General features: G+C 52.5%; 7 protein-coding genes across 7 annotated transcripts, besides 1 other annotated feature; 2 read left to right on the top strand and 5 right to left on the bottom strand.

Annotated features, from left to right (window-relative positions):
- Positions 1-1,371: 1,371 nt before the first annotated feature.
- Positions 1,372-3,436, top strand: PODANS_5_540 (uncharacterized protein; the record flags this gene model as incomplete). Its single annotated transcript, XM_001904252.1, has 3 exons — positions 1,372-1,922; positions 1,983-2,374; positions 2,433-3,436. 3 exons carry the CDS (start codon positions 1,372-1,374, stop codon positions 3,434-3,436), a joined length of 1,947 nt encoding a protein of 648 aa, XP_001904287.1.
- Positions 3,437-3,629: 193 nt separating this feature from the next.
- Positions 3,630-7,097, bottom strand: PODANS_5_550 (uncharacterized protein; the record flags this gene model as incomplete). Its single annotated transcript, XM_001904251.1, has 2 exons — positions 3,630-6,330; positions 6,385-7,097. 2 exons carry the CDS (start codon positions 7,095-7,097, stop codon positions 3,630-3,632), a joined length of 3,414 nt encoding a protein of 1,137 aa, XP_001904286.1.
- Positions 7,098-7,596: 499 nt separating this feature from the next.
- On the bottom strand, positions 7,597-8,487 carry PODANS_5_560 (uncharacterized protein; the record flags this gene model as incomplete). The annotated part of the gene is made up of 2 exons (XM_001904250.1): positions 7,597-7,742; positions 7,890-8,487. Coding segments are annotated over 2 exons (744 nt in total), but the record flags the coding sequence as incomplete, so codon positions are not given.
- A 2,253-nt stretch (positions 8,488-10,740) lies between these two features.
- Positions 10,741-11,394, bottom strand: PODANS_5_570 (uncharacterized protein; the record flags this gene model as incomplete). Its single annotated transcript, XM_001904249.1, has 1 exon — positions 10,741-11,394. The coding sequence occupies one exon, from the start codon at positions 11,392-11,394 to the stop codon at positions 10,741-10,743; it is 654 nt and encodes a 217-aa protein (XP_001904284.1).
- Positions 11,395-12,431: 1,037 nt separating this feature from the next.
- Positions 12,432-12,567, top strand: a tRNA (tRNA-Ala).
- A 247-nt stretch (positions 12,568-12,814) lies between these two features.
- Positions 12,815-13,279, bottom strand: PODANS_5_580 (uncharacterized protein; the record flags this gene model as incomplete). The annotated part of the gene is made up of 1 exon (XM_001904248.1): positions 12,815-13,279. One exon carries the CDS (start codon positions 13,277-13,279, stop codon positions 12,815-12,817), a length of 465 nt encoding a protein of 154 aa, XP_001904283.1.
- Positions 13,280-14,478: 1,199 nt separating this feature from the next.
- PODANS_5_590 (uncharacterized protein) lies at positions 14,479-15,516 on the top strand (the record flags this gene model as incomplete). Its single annotated transcript, XM_001904247.1, has 3 exons — positions 14,479-14,584; positions 14,644-15,250; positions 15,306-15,516. The coding sequence occupies 3 exons, from the start codon at positions 14,479-14,481 to the stop codon at positions 15,514-15,516; spliced, it is 924 nt and encodes a 307-aa protein (XP_001904282.1).
- A 1,430-nt stretch (positions 15,517-16,946) lies between these two features.
- On the bottom strand, positions 16,947-19,100 carry PODANS_5_600 (uncharacterized protein; the record flags this gene model as incomplete). Its single annotated transcript, XM_001904246.1, has 2 exons — positions 16,947-18,579; positions 18,628-19,100. The coding sequence occupies 2 exons, from the start codon at positions 19,098-19,100 to the stop codon at positions 16,947-16,949; spliced, it is 2,106 nt and encodes a 701-aa protein (XP_001904281.1).
- Positions 19,101-19,749: the final 649 nt, after the last annotated feature.

Here is a 19,749-nt window from a genome sequence, read left to right as displayed (position 1 = left end):
GAATCTCACAACCCCCCCGCCCCCCCCCCCACCAGACCCGACTGACCTCATTTGGGTAGGTGTAGTGGAAACTTTATACCCTGACTGTTTTTAGTGCTGCTGAACCGGGACTTGGTCCTATTCTTTAGCTAATCAGTTGGGCAGAATTCGGGGATAGGAGGAGCTCCAAGGTAAGCCATTGGGGCCAAGATGACATGCTATGTTTTTGGCGCTTTGCTTTTTGTCGTGAGGGCGGGGTGGGCCATCTTGCCTGGCTAGACCACCAAGGCGGAACAAGCCCTTATCGTCTCGTGCTAAGATGATTCCTGTCTAGTGACGGTATATGGCGGAGAGGGATTTACAAGTTCACCCACTATGGCCCGTTAAGCGACACCGACCCTTCCCGCAGCGCACACCAATAGAACTCTAACGTCGGCCGACCAACGGACGTGCTCCCCACCATCTCCGTGCCGTCCCGCGGTTCTGGGCTATGACTACAGCGAACCTACGTCCAACAACAAGCTTTCCAGATTAGTTCTTCTGGTAGGATTTATTGCTGCATAAATTAGCAACGACGTCTTAGGTAGCGTTGTCACACCTTGACAACCCCTCTCCCACCCACCCAACGACATTGAATCAATTTATAGAACAATAAATGGCTTCCCTGTCACGGGATGCAGTACAATTTGGAGAAGGGATCGTCTCCCTGCAAGCACAAAGCCCGGGAATGAGCTCCAGCCTCAACTCACACCTCCATCCAGCCCTTGCTGATTAAGGGTGACGAAAGCTGCAAGAGGTGGCCATCCAACCGTCGAATGAGGTGCATATGCAGACGTGGCGAGCCAGGACCAGGGCAAAAGGAACGTGGTTGGAAGAGGGAAAGAGACAAATTATTCTTGCGAATTGTACCCTTGCTGTATGTGCAAAAGGATGGGAGACTTTCCAGAGCTTCCCCGGACAGGGCACCGGAGCTGGATCACAGCCTGGGTTTCCCTTCTGGGACCATTCTGGATTGTGATCCTAGCCCCCAACCTCTCACCTCCAGGGCTAAAACAACAACCGCACAGGGCCAAATCCGGTGACGGACAAGGGTGCTATGTCCTGTAGTTCATCACAACAAAAGAATGCAACCCCCTTCCTGAAGAGGTTTCTGCCACGAGGGAAGTCTTCCGAGACAAGCTCAACACATCCCATCCCCCGATCAAATATTCCTCAGCGCCAATGCATGCCTGTCTCTACCAACATATGCAGTCAGCTGGAGTTTGTTGGCTGCACGTAACTTGGTACCTAGCTCTCATAACAAAAGTTCGTACAAATGCCCTCCCACCGCCCACCATCCCACAGCCATAGACAGCGGCATAGCACTCAAGTTCTCGCGTGGTAAACGTCCCAATGATGCACGCTGCCCTCCTCTTCTCCCTCCTCGGTCTCGCCGCGGCCGGCAGTCCCAAACCCGCTAAACAAACCAAAGTCCTCTTCCCTTACGAAAAAACCGTCCTGACCCCCTCCTCCATCCGCTCTTTTCCCTCCCTCTCCTTCGGCGACGCATCCAAACCTGTCCGTTCCAAGCCCAAATGCCGCGCCTTTCCCGGGACATCTGACTGGCCTTCGGCCACGGAATGGTCCAAGTTCGGCAACTTCCTCAACGGCTCACTGCTTCGACCCGAGCCAGCACAGGCGGCGTGCTACCCTGGCCCGCTGCAAAACCAGACACGTTGCCAGTGGCTCGCCACCCAAGCAGGACAGACACACTTCTGGCTTGATGAGCCGTTGACGACGCTGACGGAGTGGCCTCAGGGGAGCACGTGCGTGTTGAGTGCTAACGCCACGGGGGAGTGTGAGAGGGGTGGGTGGCCAGAGTATGTGGTTAATGTGACGAGCGTGAGGGATGTGCAGGCTGCGGTGAACTTTGCGAGGAATAAGAACTTGAGGGTGGTGATCAAGTAAGTGGTCTTGCGGTGATGATGAGGATGGGGTAGTATATCGCTGACCAAAGAGCGTAGAAATACCGGCCATGACTTTGGTGGACGGTCGATGGGTGCTGGGTCGTTGAGTATTTGGGTACATAACCTCAAGACCTTCGAATATCTGCCCAGCTTCACGATGGGCAAGTACACCGGTCCTGCGGCGCACGTCGGGGCTGGGATCGAGTCTTTTGAGTTGTTTAACCACATGTTCAAGAGTAATATCTCGCTTGTTGGACCGGGCTGGGGGACGGTTGGTGCTGTGGGGGGTTGGGTGTCTGTTGCTGGGCATGGGACGTTGACATCCAAGTATGGGCTTGGGGCGGACCAGGTCTTGTCAATCAATGTTGTTACTGCCGACGGACAGTTTCTGACGGTCGATCCGTTCAACCATGAGGATTTGTGGTTTGCGTTGAGGGGTGGTGGTGGCAGTAAGTCTTCGTGAAATGGCTTCTTGGGAGATCCTATGTATGCTGACACACTGAACAGGCACCTGGGGCGTCATCACCTCCGTCGTGGTCAAAGCCTACCCTCCCATCAACACCGTCACCGTTCCCCTCAACTTCGGCAACATCGGCTTCCCAAGCAACTCCACCGACGGCACCTACCCCCTCCCCATCAGAGTCGCTACAGGCCAACCTCCCCCCAACACTAACTTCATGAATAATAAACCAGACCAGTTCTGGGAAGGCGTCAAGATCTCCTACCACTACTGCCTCAAAGTCCAAGAGCTCGGCGGCTACTGCTTCAGCTACATTTTCCCCCTCGGTAACAATAGCTTCGCCTTTACCTCCAACCAAATCATCCCCAACATCCCCGCCTCCGAAGCCATTGCCGCCCTTCAACCCCTATACACTCAGCTCAACGCCCTCTCCATCCCCGTCTCCCTCCCCTCATCAGGCCAAATCCCCCCAACCCTCTACGCCGGCAACGGCCAAAGAACGGGCTCCTCCAACCCAGCCAACACCCGCTACCGCTCCCGCCTCTTTCCTCGCAAGAACCTCGTCGACCCCGCCCTGTGGAACAAGACCTTCGCCGCCATCCGCTCGGGCGTTGAAGAAGGCGGTCTCGTCTTCCACGGCTGGGGTTACGCCCCAACATGCAAAAAGGCTGGGTATCCCGGGTGTGAGAACAGTGCTGTCCACCCCGCCTGGAGGGAGACTGTTCTCTCTGCTGCGCTCATGGAGGTTATCCCTGCTAGGTGGACAGCTGCTCAGGCAAAGGCGAATGATGAGCACACATATAAATACACCGATGTGTTCAAGCAGTTGACGTCCGGGGCGGGGTCGTATATGAATGAGGGGGATCCGGCGGAGAAGAATTGGCAGGGTAGCTTTTTCGGAGTGAATTATAAGAAACTATTGAAGATCAAGGGGAGGAGGGATCCGTGGGGGTTGTTTTGGGCGCAGACGACGGTGGGAAGTGAGGAGTGGAGGGTTGCGACGGCGGATGGGTACCCTGCTGGGCAGAATGGGAGGTTGTGTCGTGTTTGAGATGGGGGAGGGTAGAGCTAGCTGAGCTCATGGCTATTGTAGGTAGCTGAAAAATACCATCATGGTCAAGTCTGTGAGTGCTGTTGTGCGAGATGTCATTCAGATGAATACATTCTTGTGGCGTAATGACAGAACCAGGCTCCTAATACCTTGACAGCATATCCGAGAGCCCAAAGTTCCGGTGAAGGGGGCTCTAGCTCTCATCCTCTACTTCTCTCAACGTTTCAACCGGTACCATACTTCCTCCAAACTTGGCAATTCCATCGTGGTGCCCAAACCTCACTTGTTTTTTGTCTCCCGTCTCAGGCTTCACCCGATCAACCACAACCATTCGACCTTGGAGCGCCAATGTCAGTGGGTTGGACAAGAGCTTGACCAGGTCATCATATCGGTGTTTCTCCGCATATTGGAGCATTTCGACACTGTGAACCTGAAACTCTCGATATGCAAAGAGTTTTCCCACAATCCTGGTAGTACCTTCTCCAAGCGCACTCCAGAGAAGCGCATGAGGGTCGTGGTAGCGATGCTGAAAGGCCAGAGCTCCGTCATTGGCCAAGATAACGTCCACCATTTGCTCTTGGTCCGTCTCGACTGCCCACCACAACAGTTTTCCCATTTCCCAAAGATCCTCCCTGATGGACTTGTGTTTCATCAGGGCCTGCAATACATCTGCATGTCCGTTGATTACGGCGTACCAAAGTGCTGTGTGGCCGTCATGATCTCTGACAGTCGGATCTTCCCAGAGCAGCAATCTGACAGCAGCGTTAACATGTCCATTCTCGGCAGCTCGGGAAAGCGCGTTCTGGCCAAAATCGTCTGCGATGGTCATTTGCCTCCCCATACTGCCAGGGTCAATCACTGTTTGGATCAGCGCCAAGGACCCAATCACAGAATCGTACCCCCGGTCTGCTGCCAACCATAGAAGATTGCGGCCGCCCATGTACTTGGCGTGTATGTCCGCCTTCTTCTTCTCCCATAAGACCGGGGGAAGGCTGGCACAATTCTCTAAGACCGATCGAAGGAGTAAGCGCTGGCAGCTCAACGGATTCGGACTGCAATCATGCTTGATGAGAGTCCGTACTGTCGAGTCGTGATTTTTGACTGCAGCAGCCCAGACAACGTCTTGATTCGACTTAATGCTGAGATCGAAAGTGTGCCTGCCCTCGCCCCACGACAAAAGCTCTAGAATAATTTCTTTCGATCCCTGCTCCGCAGCCAGCAGCAGTAGCATACGAAACCTCCCGGCATCCACTTCAAGAGCCGTCTCTTCTAGCTTGAGGAGTGGTGAGAGTGTGTCAGCTCTGTCGCAGTTTTGAACCGACCATAGCAGTGCCGGCCAAACTATTGCTCCATGCTCAAGCAGTTCCTGGACCACCATGTCTTTATCCCAGATTACTGCGGCCAAGAGGGCAGTCCTGCCGTTCGAATATATCTCATTCACATCAGCGCCCTGGTCAAGAAGCCGCTGCAGAAGCTCGTAGCAGCCTTCTTGGATGGCATAAGCCAGTGGTGTCATATCCTGGGGTGGGTTGTATTTTGTTGAAGGTAACGGAGCGGAACGTTCCACGGAAATCAGAAGCCTGACCAGATTCTCAAGCCGATGGTCAAGAAACGAGTCATCGCCGGCTGTTACATCCCCTTTTTCAATGGGTAGCCTGATTTTCCGAAGCCATTCATTGCGCCCGTCGTGGTGTTCATCCAGACATCCTTCAAGGTATGTTCGATTCAAGCTCACCTTGAATCTCTTCGATTCCAGTTTGCTCTTTTCGTTCTTTAACCTCTCCACCTCCATTGCAGAGATGTGGTCCTCGGCATTCAATGACTTCTTTGACGCTTCCAGCTTCTCAATTTGCTTATTGAGCTCGGTCAGCATGTCGCGTGTTTTGTTTAGCTGCTTTTCTCTGGCTTCAAGCTCGTTACCTTTCCGAGCCAAGCGCTGATTGAGGCAGTCTTCGTGCTCCAAGGCGCTAAGAAACCTGTCTGGCAATCTGACCCTCGACAGCTGCTGAGTCAAATCGATTGTGGTATCAGGGGGTGAGACAATCTCCGACATCACAACAGAAATCCTTGGGTGGCCACTTAGCGAATCGGAGCTTCGCCACAAAGCGGCACCGATGTGCTGAGATACGTTGCTGGCTTGCTTTCGGATGAAGATGCTCTTCCATAACAATTGCGCATTGTCTGCGATCTCTTTCAAGGTGGTGAAACATGAACAAATTGCAAGGGCGCAAGTCAGTCTGCCTTGTACGTCTTCAGGGTGTCGTGTGATGGTCAATATTAGAATGAAGTCGGGTAGCAGGTGACTCTCGTTACCGTGTCGTTGTAACCGTACCCAGGTCCGGTCTACAGCATCGGCGGAATCAAAGTCGGGGTCTACGTGGATCAGTTTGTCGTGTAAACGCCCTGGAGGATATACCTCAAGGACCTTGAGTAAACAACCTGATGTCCTGAGTCGGATCGACCAGCTCGGTTTCGACAACCTCGATATCTCTTGATCCCGAAACATTTGAATGTGAATCGATTGGCTAACGCTTCTGGAATCCATCGTTTGCTTAGGGAATATCCTGGCGCTGTAGCTGTGGGGTCGAAAGTAATAGTCTCCAGAGGTGCTGTGCTGAAGAGGGATGCCAACGACATGCTCGCTTGTGTGATCTTTTGTTCCACAATTCAAAAGCCCGTAGGTACCGCCCTCTTGAGCTGTGTAGGTGGTTGTTGTAATACAGAGGAATCCGCTTTCGATGACGAACTTGTTTGACGGAGAGCTGTGGGAGCCATGAGAGACAATAGCCCCACAGTACTCATAGTCCTTCGGAGACTCGGCGAGAGCCCCAGCAGATGCCCTAATTGTGTCCTGTGACTGTTCCTTGGTAGGATGTTCGTAGCTTAGACCCCTACTGATAGGTTAGCTCAGGTCAAACACGAGCTTTGCACCTGTTTGCTGTTCTCACCAGGCAAATATGGAATCGTCGCGCAGCTTAAGCATGATTTCGCGTTGAAGCCGAGCGAAAGCATGATCATCACCGTAGATAATCGGCAGCGAAACGTCAAACAGTCCAAGGAGACAGTAAGCCATGTCCTCTTTGCGCTTGGTGGTTCGCTTTGATGCCCAGGAGAATCGCTGAGCGACGCTTGCCCGGTAAAAATCACCATCTCCATAAAGGAAGCCTTCGGGTATCCCAGTGGCGTGCTCAATCGACACTGCAAGGTCTTCTCGGGATCCGAGAAAGGTCCAATCCGAACCATACAGACTCAGCTCCTGAGGTGCCAGGAGCTCTTGAAGCGTCCATCCTCGCCGAAACCAACGGCTGTTCGAGAGGCGAGTGTTTGGTGTAGTATCGGCAAGGTATACGTAGCAAATCACAGCATCGCGATACCACTTGAACATCGAGTTGATTGCCTCGCTCAGCTCAACATGGTCGGACTTGTTGATGCAACAGGTATCGATCCAAACGTAACCAAGCCCGTGGAGCTGGGCCTGTTTACAGCAGCCATCGAGTTTGAAGACGCCCAGTGTTCCAGGCTTGAGGAGTCCGTCAATGATATCGCGAAAAGAAAGTTCTTCGTCGTCGTTGCCCCAAGTATGAGACAATATGGCGTAGGGCGGAATGTCGTCTGCCGAAAAAGTCTCGAGCTTTTTTGTTGCTACGTTGACAAGATACATGACGACTGCAATTGTGTTGCCATCTGCTCTGGTGGCTAGGTAGACGACTGTCAGTAACTTCGTCGGGCCGCCACAGAAGTGGGAGAGCGTGTGAGGGATGGCGGCCTCTGTGGGCGGGGTTCATCATCGTAGCAAGCGTTGTGACTGGTCGCTCGCTCTGGCACCTATTGGTGGCATCGGATCCCATACCTGCAGGCTGCACGGCACATCATGATCGGAACAACCTCATTTAACAGTTTTTGTTGGAATTAATAAGACAATATATTCTAGGAGTTCCCAGGCCTTATACCCATTCCCAACTCCTATACGCCCGCTGATGACAAGAACGCTAATGAAACCATTCCCAGACAAGTACGAAATTCCAAACCATACCCTCCTCCCTTCCGAACCGATGCTACGCTCCTTCTGATGCGATGTTTGATCATGAAATCGTCATTGTCGTCGTTCTCACGCCCAGCCGTCGTCGCCAACAATCCGACCAGCACCTAGACACAATAATCTAGATCGAATCAGGCGACATGAAACCCTGTAACGTACTCTCCACCGGCGTCAACGGCTGCGCACCTGGCGAATTCCCCATCGACGGCGACCCCATCTGCTCGGTACCATTCCCTCCCGTAGCAAACCCAGGCTCACATTCTTGGCCTCCCAAGTCATCATCGTTGGACTCTCAGAAACTGACCTTGCTGCTGCGTGCTGCTGTTGTTGTTCGCTGCTGCTGAGCATGTTGTCTGAGCTGCCTGCTGCTGAAGCTAGCTGTTGGAACTGAAGCTGGTGGGGATGCGACCATGCAATTCCTTGTGGCTGGGCAGCATAACCTGGAGGGTACGATCCAACCATGCGAGCTGGGCACTCCCGGCATCATCGGCGCAAAACCGTGTCCTGGATGTGGTGTTCCTGGTTGACGGAGGCCAAACACATTCTGTACCTGCGGCATGGATGACGGGTGAATTGCTGCGCCCATTGGCATGCCCCGAGGTGGAAGGGCGTTCATGGGTGGCGAGGTTGGCAGTCCCATCTGTGGAGGCGCACAAAGATCCTCAATAATCGGCCCATTGGCAAAGTTGGCTGCCCACAGAGCGTTTGGAGACATGGCTTGCTGTTGCTGGAGTATTGGCGAAGCGCCCATGGCATTTGGGTTCGGGCTGCCACCGAACATCTGTTGCTGTGGGTATCCCATCGGGATCATGCCTGGCATCTGGGCTGGGGTTGGTACAGGTCCGGGACCAAACGGCTGGAACTGAGCAGCGGTATATGCAGACTGCTGCGGTACATATCGTGAGCGGTTCATAATATTGCTGGATTGGTGTTGTTGAATTACAGTCTTGGCTCTGGCAGGGATAATGAAGATCTGGAGATCTGCAGCTGTCTTGGCTGGGTTATGGCTGGTTCAAGGCGAGTCCGTCAGGTCTACCGACGGCGTTGAGGGTCCGAATGGAGTCAAAAACAGATTGCGAAGGGAGTGATCGTCGAGTATTCGGATGGTGGGTACGCGCACACACTTATATTTGTGTCGAAAGTATGGGTGTACTACAGGTCGACCGTGATCCGGACCAAGGTGCCAGACTATGACTGAACGGTCAAATACGGGGCTCTCTCAATGACGTGTACCGTGGTTTGTTTTGGTCTCGGTCCCGGTGGACCGGTCCGGGCGGAGTCAGCTCGGAGTGCACAGAGGGCTTTGCACAGGGTAAAAGAGCTATCTCCGGGCTGTGTCGGTCACATTCCCAGCATTTGCCCGTCAGTTCAGTAGACCGCTTGATGTTTGAAGCCCACTCGTCTACCTGTTTCAGACTCTGGTCAAGGGGGACGGTGACTTGCGCCCGGACCCGGCTTGCTGGGCCGATGCCAACCCCGGCCCGCTCCACCATTACTGCGGCACGGAGGTAAACATCGACCCATTCGGCAGCTGCCGGACCGCCCAACGAGGGTGTCTAAGAATGGGATCACAGGTAAGACTTGGACCCCAACGAGGTACACAAAAATCCCCGCCGCACGGGTAAGGGGTGTGGTGTCCACAGTTGGGACCGAACAATGCAACAATGCAGCTCACAAAGTACAGATCCCCTGAAACAATTGACAATGCAGCCAAAAACGGACGTCCTTTTGTTGGCCTTGCCCATCAACCAAAACACCAACCCATTGTGTGCTAACCCACAAATCATATTTAGATGCTTTATAACCACTCAGACGCCATGTTGCAGCAGATCCACCCGCGGCAAGGCTTACACTGCGCCATCACGAAAAATCGCCAACTTGAGCTTACCCTTCTTTTCTCTATCACACACAATGGGGCTTCGCCAAGTGCTACGAAAGCTATCACCACGAAACCGAAAGCCAAAGTTCCAAAAGATTGTCTGGCCTCCCGAAGAAAATGGCAAGACTGAAACCCGTCGTCCACCAACAAGAGGGAAGCAATTGGCGCCTTGGGGGTTCACAGCGCCTACGATGGATGCAAGGGGAATGCCATCTCCTCTGCCAGTGACCATGAAGGTCCGGTCGAATACATCTTTCAACTCTCACGCTCCCCTTCTCACACCGAACCGTCTTGCTTTCCCATAATTCTTGTTTCCCTCTTCCTGGTTCTTGAGGCTGTCATAGACACACCGCATCCATTCCTTGCGGTTATTATCCAACTCCCGTACTCCAACCAATACAATATCAGTTACCTATTGCAATCAACTCACAATGCCACATCCCATCCACCATCGAAATGTTCTTTCATGTCACCTAAATACCGGCGCTTGGCACTCTTTGAGCCTCAACACACGTCATCGCACAAAATCACACTTGTGAGCCCATGAGCTCTCTGTGACGCGTTTCACCTTTCAAACCTTGCACCAACTGCTTCCAAATTCCCCGACCCATTCCATAAGTGCTAACCGAGGCCGGTTTTGTTGGCCCAAAGCCCGCAGTCTTGGTACTTGGTGGCTAGCCCTGCTTCAGGGGCGCAGGAAGGACTGCCAATGAGGATATACCCTTCACCAGAAAGCACCGGGTTTTGCTGTATTTTGAGCATAGAAATGAATCATGTCAAAATAAGAATTCTGGGTTTGAATTTGGGTTGGTACTATCAGAGTAACACGAGAAGTATCACTGCCCATACAGGGCTGGAATTAGGTTAGTAAGGTGTGTGCTTGGGTACAGCGTCGGAGACAGTGAAGAGGCATGATTTCGTTGATTAGTACAACCTCTCATGTCTTAAGACATAGCCTGGCTAAATACTACTGCCGTATTTCCACTGCCAAGAGTCTCAGTACTGGATGTTGGATTCGAGAGGTCAGTTAAAGGGAACACCAGGAACACGGCACCGGGATGGTACCATCTCAACTCACAACAATACTTGCAGAATAGAGAATGGCAAAGCACCGTAGCATAACAATTCAAGTCAATACAAACGTCAAGATTGAACAGCGAAGTTAAACCCCCCTGTCAAAAAGACTATTACCTATGCCCATCAAACACCCAAATACCCAAAACGCCCCTTTTCCCACCCAAAGCCCTGTTCCCATCCCAACCATCTAACCATAATGCATCCTAACCCAACCCAAAAAGCAATGCACCAATTCCCATACCTGCCAAATGCCAACCGACCCAAACCCCCTTGAACAAAAGAAAACCCAACACACAGCCCGCCTCAAGATCAAGCAGTAAACTTCACCATCCTCTCCTCAATCTGCAACTGCACATGCCTAGGCAAACTGCTCATCGGCGTCCAATTCGGGACATAATGCGGCCCCCGATTCATATACACCCTCGCCCTGTCCACCGACCGCGACGAGTTCGGGGGATAATACGGCGTCCGTCTGCTCGATCTCACAACAGGGACTACACCCCCATCCGCTCCTCCATAACCACCATCCAGTTCCATAGCTGATGAGCTCGATGACACTGACGAGGATGATGAACTCCTCGAGTGAGATCTCCGACGACCACTGTGGCGGTCACGTCTTGGGCTTGGTGACGAAGGGGGTGACAGGGAGGAGGAGAAAAGGTCGGGAGAGAGAGCTGGCGACTGGAAGCTGTTGAGAGAGGAGTACTGATGGGTTGACTTGACTGGGGTTGAGGGAGGGGAGGGGAGGTCGAAGTGGTCTAGCAAAGACCCGCCGTCGGAGGGGACCAGGGTCGAGGTGCTCGAGGTGAGGGAGGGGGGCCCGTGGTGGGAGGGTTTGGTGTACGAGGGAGAATCGTACACGATGTCTTCCATTTCGTCCATCTTGGGAGAGGACCGCAGTTTCTGGGGTTTGCGGAGGGTGCGGTCCGGGAGGGACAGGCGGTGGGAGTGGAAGGAGGACATTTTGAGAGGGAGGTTGTTTGTCGATGTGTGCTGGCACAACCACGAAAATGTGTTGGTGGTGATAATGTTGTGCAATGCAAAAGGATTCGGTATTTGCTGACGATGACGCAACAGTGCACTGTGATCAACAGCAGCCACACACGATAAGAACGTAACGCACACCAGGGCAAAAAATTCTTGATAAGAAAATAAAGGACAAAAGGAAGAAAAGGCCGTGGTCGACTGCAACGATGTAGTTCAAGCCGAATGTCAACACCTCGAGGTCATATCCAGCGGCGACCACTGACCTGGGCTATCTCTTATGTCTCAGCTACCCGTCGGCGGATGATCACCACAGCCGAATAATGACACTCACAAAATAACTCTACAATAGCGGTCATCCGTCCTGGGCCCATCTTCAAACCCTCAGACCCTGCAGTGCTATTGCACCTTTCCCATTCAAAACAGGCCCGGGGACCTGTTTCGGGGGGCTAAAATTAGGGTCACCCGCCCGTTTGGGTCGCTGCTCTCGTGAGCCCTGCGGCGCTAATTGTTGTCCTTCACAAAAACCGTCAAATCAGATCCCCGGAATTCGACCAACAAGAGCTGCTTCCGACGTTTTGTTTTGAGGAAACCCCAGCGGCGCAGGCTGGCGCATTTTGCCATGCAGATGCATTGTCTACCCCGGACTTTTTGTTAACAAAGGGCTGAAACGGGGAGCGGGCCGTTTTATGAGTGGCTTGTTGGCCAGCTTTTTGAGGCTTGGGGTGAGATGTAATTTCATGCGGGAAGCGAGTGACGTGCAGATGGATGATCTTCAGTGGACCTGGGCCTAAAACGACCTGTTTAAAGATGGGAATGTCAACTTCTGTGCCTGATCCCAAGGTCTGTACCTTGTTGGAAGTTTTGGTGCGTGTCATTGTTGGCTTGTGATCAATGTCATGAGTGCAATGTCTTGGCTAAGCAACGGGGGGTCATCAGACCAACTTGAGCCCTGAGATGTTGAGTAGCAATCATATAAGCTGCAAGAGTAATAACACAAACAACAACAAAAGACAGGGCGTGTGGTTTAGTGGTACGACGTCTCATTTGCAAACAATGTTCTCTCACTGAGGCTGTTGCAAGACAGATGGAAGGGTTTGAATGATACAATGCTCTATGTGAAGGTCCCAGGTTCGAACCCCGGTACGTCCATTTTTCATTTTCTTAACACATGCAATAACCACTAGTATGTTTTACCCATACACTCATTTCATGTGTATGTTGCAACTTGCGAGTGTTGTCCTTTATCTGATTCATATTGTGACTTCTCAGGTTCATACATGTAGCTAAACAAAGAAGATCGCAGTCCAGTATGAATGATCTCTCCGCAAACGCGCAAGATGTGACAGCTCAGAATCAACGAACTCGGTCCCAGACAGTTGGGACCTTCCTTGATGATTTAGGAGGCCCTGACTCCAGCAACAGGGCAAACAGCCCCAGCACTAGCATGGCTCACGTCAGGGTGCCCATGCAGCTTCCCCTTGTGGTGGTCAACCCTCGCCTTGGTCACCGGGCAGATAGCATCGCCTGCCTTGCCCTCAGTGGAAGGGTGATCGGGAGGGAGAACCGTGGTGGCAGTTCCTACGACAGGGCAGACCTGATCATCCATTTGCTGGCTCTTGGGCTCGTTGACGAGCTTGCCCGTCAAGACGGGGCAGGCATTCGCATCGTCGTGGTTGTGCTCGGTGGAGAGTCCGGGGTGGGGAACTTGAGGGTGCTTGTGAAGGTTGTGGTGGTGGTCCGTTGTAGCACCGACGACAGGGCAGGTCTGGCCTGGCTTGTTCAGATCGATGTCTGGGTGCGAAGGGGGCAGAGTGGTGTTGGTGGTTCCAACGACGGGGCAGTTCATTGTGGTTGAAGACATGTTGGAGGTGCTGTAGGTATTGATGGTTTGGATAGATCTGAAGTTTAAAGTTGAAGTAGTGTCGGGGATCTCAAATCGAGATGGGATCGTGGATCAGGTTCCTTGGTGGCTTGCTGTTGTTGTTTGAGGGTGAAACAGAGGCTGCAGGTGGCAGAAGGTAAATAGGTGACTGTCCTGTCCCCTTTCAGTTCATTGTTGGCCAGTCAGGCCGCCCGCTGGGGCGGAGTGCAATGCTTCTTTCGAAGCTTTGATGGAGCTCAAAGGCGTAAGACCTGTGGATGGTATGACGTAGTGGGGACACATGCGGTCCAGGCCATCACACTCCAGCCAATCACTGCTTGGTCTGAAAGTTTAGCGAGGGCCGCTGTGGGGCTGATGGAGCCACAAATCACCAGAAGTTAGCTGTTCTCACCAATCATGCTGATGCTGTTGGTCAGATTTATCTCGAAACAGCTTGGAGCTGCCAGCGAGCTTGGCATTCAGTTGAACATCTGTTAAACATGGGAGAAGGCTCAGCATCATGAAACCACTGGCTTCGAAGTTGCTGGTCCATGCGAGAACATTGAAAGCTGTCAGGTGTCACGTTCAAGCAAGCTACCTACCTACCAGGAGATCGGCATTACCCCGCCAAAAGCCAGTTCTCGGACTTTGTCGCTTCAACACGGCAAAGACACCTTGATCTTCAGCAGAGTCAAGCTTTCAAGCATGCGGCCGAGCTCTTCTTCGGTGAAGCACACCCCAGCTCCCACTGCCATTGGATATTGCATGCAGAAACATTGGTCTTGCATTTCTCCCATTATCAAATCGGATTCCTTCAACCCCCTCAATGCCCTTGTTGTTTTGCACAAGTGGGCAGCCACGGGCCGTTGAATCTTGAACTCCGTGACTCCTTCCCCGCATCCATACGGGCAGGTACTTGCTCACAAGGTAGGTCATTGCGGGGTTGTTGAGGTACCTGTTGCCTGAAACTCCAACCACAGGACAAATAGATGACGTCGCTCTTACATCGGGAGCTTGCGTGGTGCACCAGATGACCGAACCGTTGGGGGGAGGCGAATGCTTCGCGTCCTGGCCGTGTTCTTGGGCTTTATTATGGCCATCAGCTGTTGTCTAGAACAACAATTGGACTTTTCTTCTCTATCACTCAACAAAGTGTGTTGTCTCGATATCAACACCCGGTTTACTCTCTATCCATCAAGATGATCCACCACGATCAAGTTGCGGAAATGCTCTACGGCTATGCTGGCGCTGCAGCTGCCAAGCCGACGCATACAGACAGTCCCGGTCCCATTCCCACTGTTATCCGTAGGTCCCTCTTCTCTAGACCACAAACCACATCTGGAACTAACACCTTCATCGCACAGCAACACCCCCACAGTTTCAAGAAATCGGCGAGACAGGCCACCGGACGTTATGGGTTGTCTTCGCCCTGATGGTCCTCTCCTCGGGCTTCTTCGCCTTCATGTCATGGAACGTCCCCATCTCCAAGCGCCTCTACCATGTCATTACCACCCTGATCACCATCACCGCCTCCCTCAGCTACTTCGCCATGGCCTCTGGCCACGTCACGAGCTTCAGCTGCACCCCGGCCAAGGACCACCATAAGCACGTGCCCGACGTTGGATACACTGAATGCCGTCAGGTGTTTTGGGGGAGATATGTTGACTGGGCCATCACCACGCCGCTGCTCCTGCTGGACCTGTCCTTGTTGGCCGGTATTGATGGTGCTCATACCCTCATGGCTGTTATTGCTGATGTGATTATGGTGTTGAGCGGACTGTTCGCCTCGCAGGGTGAGACAGCTACTCAGAGGTGGGGATGGTATGCCATTGGGTGTGTGTCGTACCTGTTTGTTATTTGGCATGTGGCTCTCCATGGTGCTCGGACTGTGACTGCCAAGGGGAGGGGTGTGACGAGGCTGTTTAGCTCTTTGGCGCTGTTTACGTTTGTGTTGTGGACTGCTTATCCCATGTGAGTCTACCCTACGACTTGGATTGTGAAGTTTGTTGCTGACTGTTGGAAATAGTGTTTGGGGCATTGCTGACGGCGCTCATCGCACTACTGTTGATACCGAGATCTTGATCTACGCTGTTCTCGACATCCTCGCCAAGCCTGTCTTTGGTCTCTGGCTTCTCTTCAGCCATCGCTCGTTGGCTGAGACCAATGTTGATGTGGGTGGATGGTGGTCCCATGGATTGGGCGCTGAGGGGAGAATCAGGATCGGTGATGAGGAGTAAGATGGGCAGATGAATCGTTGTTATTGAAGGAGAGGATGGGAGGAACGATGGACGTAATACAGGATGATATTATTGTGATGGGTAGCGTTATTTTCTTTTCGGGACAAAGGCTAGGTCTGCATGCTTCGGTTACTGCAATGCCAAAAAGTTATCATTGAACAATCCATTGATAAATCCGCATCCTTTACACGGCGAAAAGCCGTTGATTGCCCCCTATCCTAGCGGTGTTGACCACCTTGCCGTGATCAAGCCTAAGCATCCTCGTCACCTCCATGAGTCTACATTGCTGAAAGTCTTCAACAACAATGTCAAAAACGACAAGGACGTTTTCCCTCTCGGCCGCTAACAAACGACCGGCCGGCGCGTCTGCGGGCGACACAACCGCGGTTTGCTCATGGCCTCCGCGAGCATCGCCAGTTGCTTGCAAGAGCGAGGAAGCTAGGCGTTTGTTCGCGATATGATTCGTTTTTGAGCGGGGACAAAAGCACTAGCGAGCGCCAAAACATATGAAAAAGTGGTGATGAATAACTCGACAGAGATGGAAGTGTAGGGCAGAGTTGGGCATGATCCCACCGGTACTAATTCTCAAGTCTATCAAGGTATTTTAGTTAGTTCTAGTACAATTCCAGGCCCTGGAATAGACTAGAAATTAGGTAGAATAGGCCCAACTCTTGTGTAGGTAGGGAGAAAAGCACTAATGATTGTGTTGTGTGGGTCTGGAAAAGGGTGGGTTTAAAAGACTTACCCTCGTTGATGAGTTCGGAGAGGTCGTTGAGGAGTTCGAGGGCTTGGTTGTGGATGTTGATGGGGGAGGTGGTGTTGGTGATGGTGATGCGGGTGGTGGTGGCTTGTTGGAGTTGGTGGAGGGAGGAGAGGGCTTTGCTGAGGGCGGTTGTGAGGTAGTCCATTGTGAGGGCTTTGGTTGTGGGAAAAGTCGTGAAATGGGGGTTTGTGACGGCAAAAGTCGCGGGATGGGGGTTTGTGATGGGTTGTAAATGTTCGAGGATGAAGAGTTGGTAGTTGGAATCGAAGTGGTATGTTACTCTGGTGGCGAGGAATTGTAGTTGAAAAGGGTGTGTGGTTGTTGAGGACCGGTGGGTTGTCTGCGTGGGGAGGACGGATTCTGAAGTCGTGAGTGGAGGTTGGTGATGGGCTGTAGGAGTTCGGGGACGAAGAGTCGGTAGTTGAAATTGAAGTTGTATGTTTTGGTGTGGTGGAATTGTCGTTGAAGAGGGTGGAGGTGTTGAGGAGAGGTGGGTTGTCCGGGCGAGGAAGACGGTCCCTGGATAAGGTGCATTTTCAACTCCCTTGTACACTCGCTGGCATTTACAGCATATGGTTCGCCGGCCGTCTAATTCACATATAGTTGAAAGTGTATGCCTGGGACCTTTGTAGGGACCTGCCTTGACTTTATGGCTGACTAGATACCGTCATAAAGCCACCCTGGTAGCAGTATACCTCTCCTTCCTCCCCCTATCACTCTCCCAACTTTCCAACAGCTCTACAATCTCGTCGAACCCTTCTGACTTCGCAATCTCCAGCGGCGTCCCTTTCACATCCATTCCATCAAACGGCTGCTTCGACATCACCCCTTTGTCAGCCCCCATCCTCAGCAGCCAGCCCACCATATCCTTCATCCCAACCTTGACCGCAGCATGAAGTGGAGTGTTGTCTTTTGCATTCCGAGTATTGATGTCAGCGCCACATCCCAGAAGATATGCTGCACAGAGGATATGACCCCTGGCGCAAGCAATGTAGAACGAGTCACAGCCAAAGACATCCTTATGTTTAAAGTCCGCAGCAGGGGTATAGCTGATAAGGAGTTTGATGATGAAATCGTGGCCCTGGTCAGCAGCAAGCATGAGGGGAGTGGTGCCGGTGTTGTCAACACAGTTGATATCAATACCACTGCTTTGAAGCAGCATTTCGACCAGTGCCTCGTGCCCTTCCCTTGAAGCGTAGTGCAGGGGCTGCATTCCGTCCTTGTCCCTGACCGTGGCATCTGCCTTGTGTCGTAGCAATAATTCAGCGAGGATGGTGTTTCCCGACCAACATGCACGGTGTAATAGCGTGTAGCCCTCGTTGTTGGGTTGATTTGGGTCGGCCCCGGAGCGTAACAAGTACTCTGCTGTCGCAGCGTTGTTGGCAGCAGCCCAAAGTACTGTCGGCTTCTCATTGTCCCTGGAATGCCGATTAAAATCAGCGCCAGTTTGGACAAGGAATTCCACGACTTGTAGAGAACCGCTTTTCGCTGCAAACCAAAGGGGCGTGCGGCCCCTGGAATCAAGCACCAAGCACTCCTGGGCTCGTCGAGAGTGGGAGAGCTTCATAATGATTCGGAGATCCTCTAGCCATCCTTCAGCAGCTGCATGATGAAGCGGCGTGTAGTCTTTGCTTTTGGTTCCAAGAGTTGGGTCGGCTGCTACAGTACTTCCGTTTGGCTGAAGCAAAACCCTGAGTACACTTGTGTCGGTTGGTTGAATCTCCCTGTCCTCGCGACAAACAGCATCCATGAGAGGGGTATTGCCGTCAATATCATATGCGTTGGGATCGGCGCCATTGTTCAACAGAGTCTGAACAACAGCTTTGGAGTTCTTCCTGGCCGCCATGTGCAGAGGGGTCCGTCCTCGTGAATCTGATGTATTTACGTCCGCTCCACGACGTACCAAGGCCAGGGCTACTACAGATTTGTCGTGTTCGATGGCCGCCATGAGTGGTGTTTTGTTGTCCTGTGAGCGACAATCCACTGTCGCACCGTACGACATGAGAAGCTCGACCATGACCAAATCTCCAAGCATCGCAGCAACATGGAGGGGGAACAGCTCGCCCTCCATCGACCCCAGCGTGAAGTCCGGGTGTACTTGTTCGAGCAGCCCTTCAACCTCACGCCATTTCCTCCTTCTCACTGCTTTGACAAATATCTCTTGGGCATCGTGACTAGGTGGAGGCAAACGGGTGTTGGAGATGTGGTCGTTGAACTGGCGAGCCAGCGCAAAGAAAACGGAGGCAACTCGATCTGCAGATTTGCGTCGTTCGGAGGGTGCGCGGTCGTTTCTCCTGTCACTGAAACGATGTTAGTTCGATGATGCTAGCAAGCGGAGATACACCTACACCACCAGACTGTTCCGAATGAACTCCAGCTCCTTGCGCTTGTTCACGATGCTATGTTGCATCTTTTCGAGGTAGGACAACTTCCACGCCACCTTTCCATTGGCCACAACCCTTCCAACTTTGGACCCAGACGAACATGGTTTCGCCAGCTTGGACAGCTCTCCAGCAAAACATTGTAGGTCGAGTTGTAACTGTGAGATATTGTCCCGTAGAATATTTGATAGGTGTACGCCCGCGTTAGACCTCCTCCGGCTTGGCCGCCCTGCATTGTCGTCGATCGATAACGTCGGGGGAGAGTTGTTGTTGTTTTCCTGTTCCTGGATGTAATTCAGCACGCCAGCGGTGAGATTCAGCTCCCTTTGTATCTCGGCGATCTTTGTGCCGGCGTTGGTGAAATTGCCCAGAAGGTTGATGACTTGTTGAAGGGTTGCGCCCACAGTGAGGATCGAGGTAGTGATGGTCAGTGGATCCATGGAAGCTTTGTTGAATCCCGAGAGCACGGTACTGGATGGTGGAGAAAACTGCGGGGAAGGAGGCACGGCATGTGCAAGGTAGGGGGGGAGGCCTCAGTGATATAAGGGCAAGTTAGGTATATTGAGGTGCTGCAGTACGGGCTGGCTCAGCCCCATGGATGCCCGAAAAGGCCTGGTTTGGATCGGGCGCGTCAATTCCCAGGCACCCAAAATGAAACCAAGAGTTCGTTGGCTCATGGGTTCCTTACTCCATGGAGTTGATGCCTAAAGTTATCGTCTCAGAGGTACACAGATTCATTCGCCAGCTGTCAAGTAGCAAGCAAATGGCCTTCCCTGATCTCACCTTATGTTTTCACTTATACTATCCCGGTATGAGTTGGCCTATGTGGTGGACTCTCATAACTCCGTCCAGTTTCCACAGATTGCCGTGAAAGATGTCCGAAAGGTGCATGTCCAATGGCAAAACCACTATCCGCACCCGCGGCCGAGTTCTGTGACAGTGTGTCTTGCATCTCTCGGGACCTGTTCCGACTTGAAAACTGACCAGTTCCCACAACTGATCGATTTTGTGCGCCAGATGTCGCATTACCTGGAGCATGGTCCATAGCTTGAGCCTCTGTGCCGTTGATGCGTGGGTTGCGTCTTCGGC

Source organism: Podospora anserina, chromosome 5 (genome assembly GCF_000226545.1).
Source record: "Podospora anserina S mat+ genomic DNA chromosome 5, supercontig 1".
NCBI lineage: Eukaryota > Fungi > Ascomycota > Sordariomycetes > Sordariales > Podosporaceae > Podospora > Podospora anserina.
The sequence above is the reverse complement of the archived record's forward strand: the minus strand, read 5'-3'. Positions and strand labels throughout refer to the sequence as shown.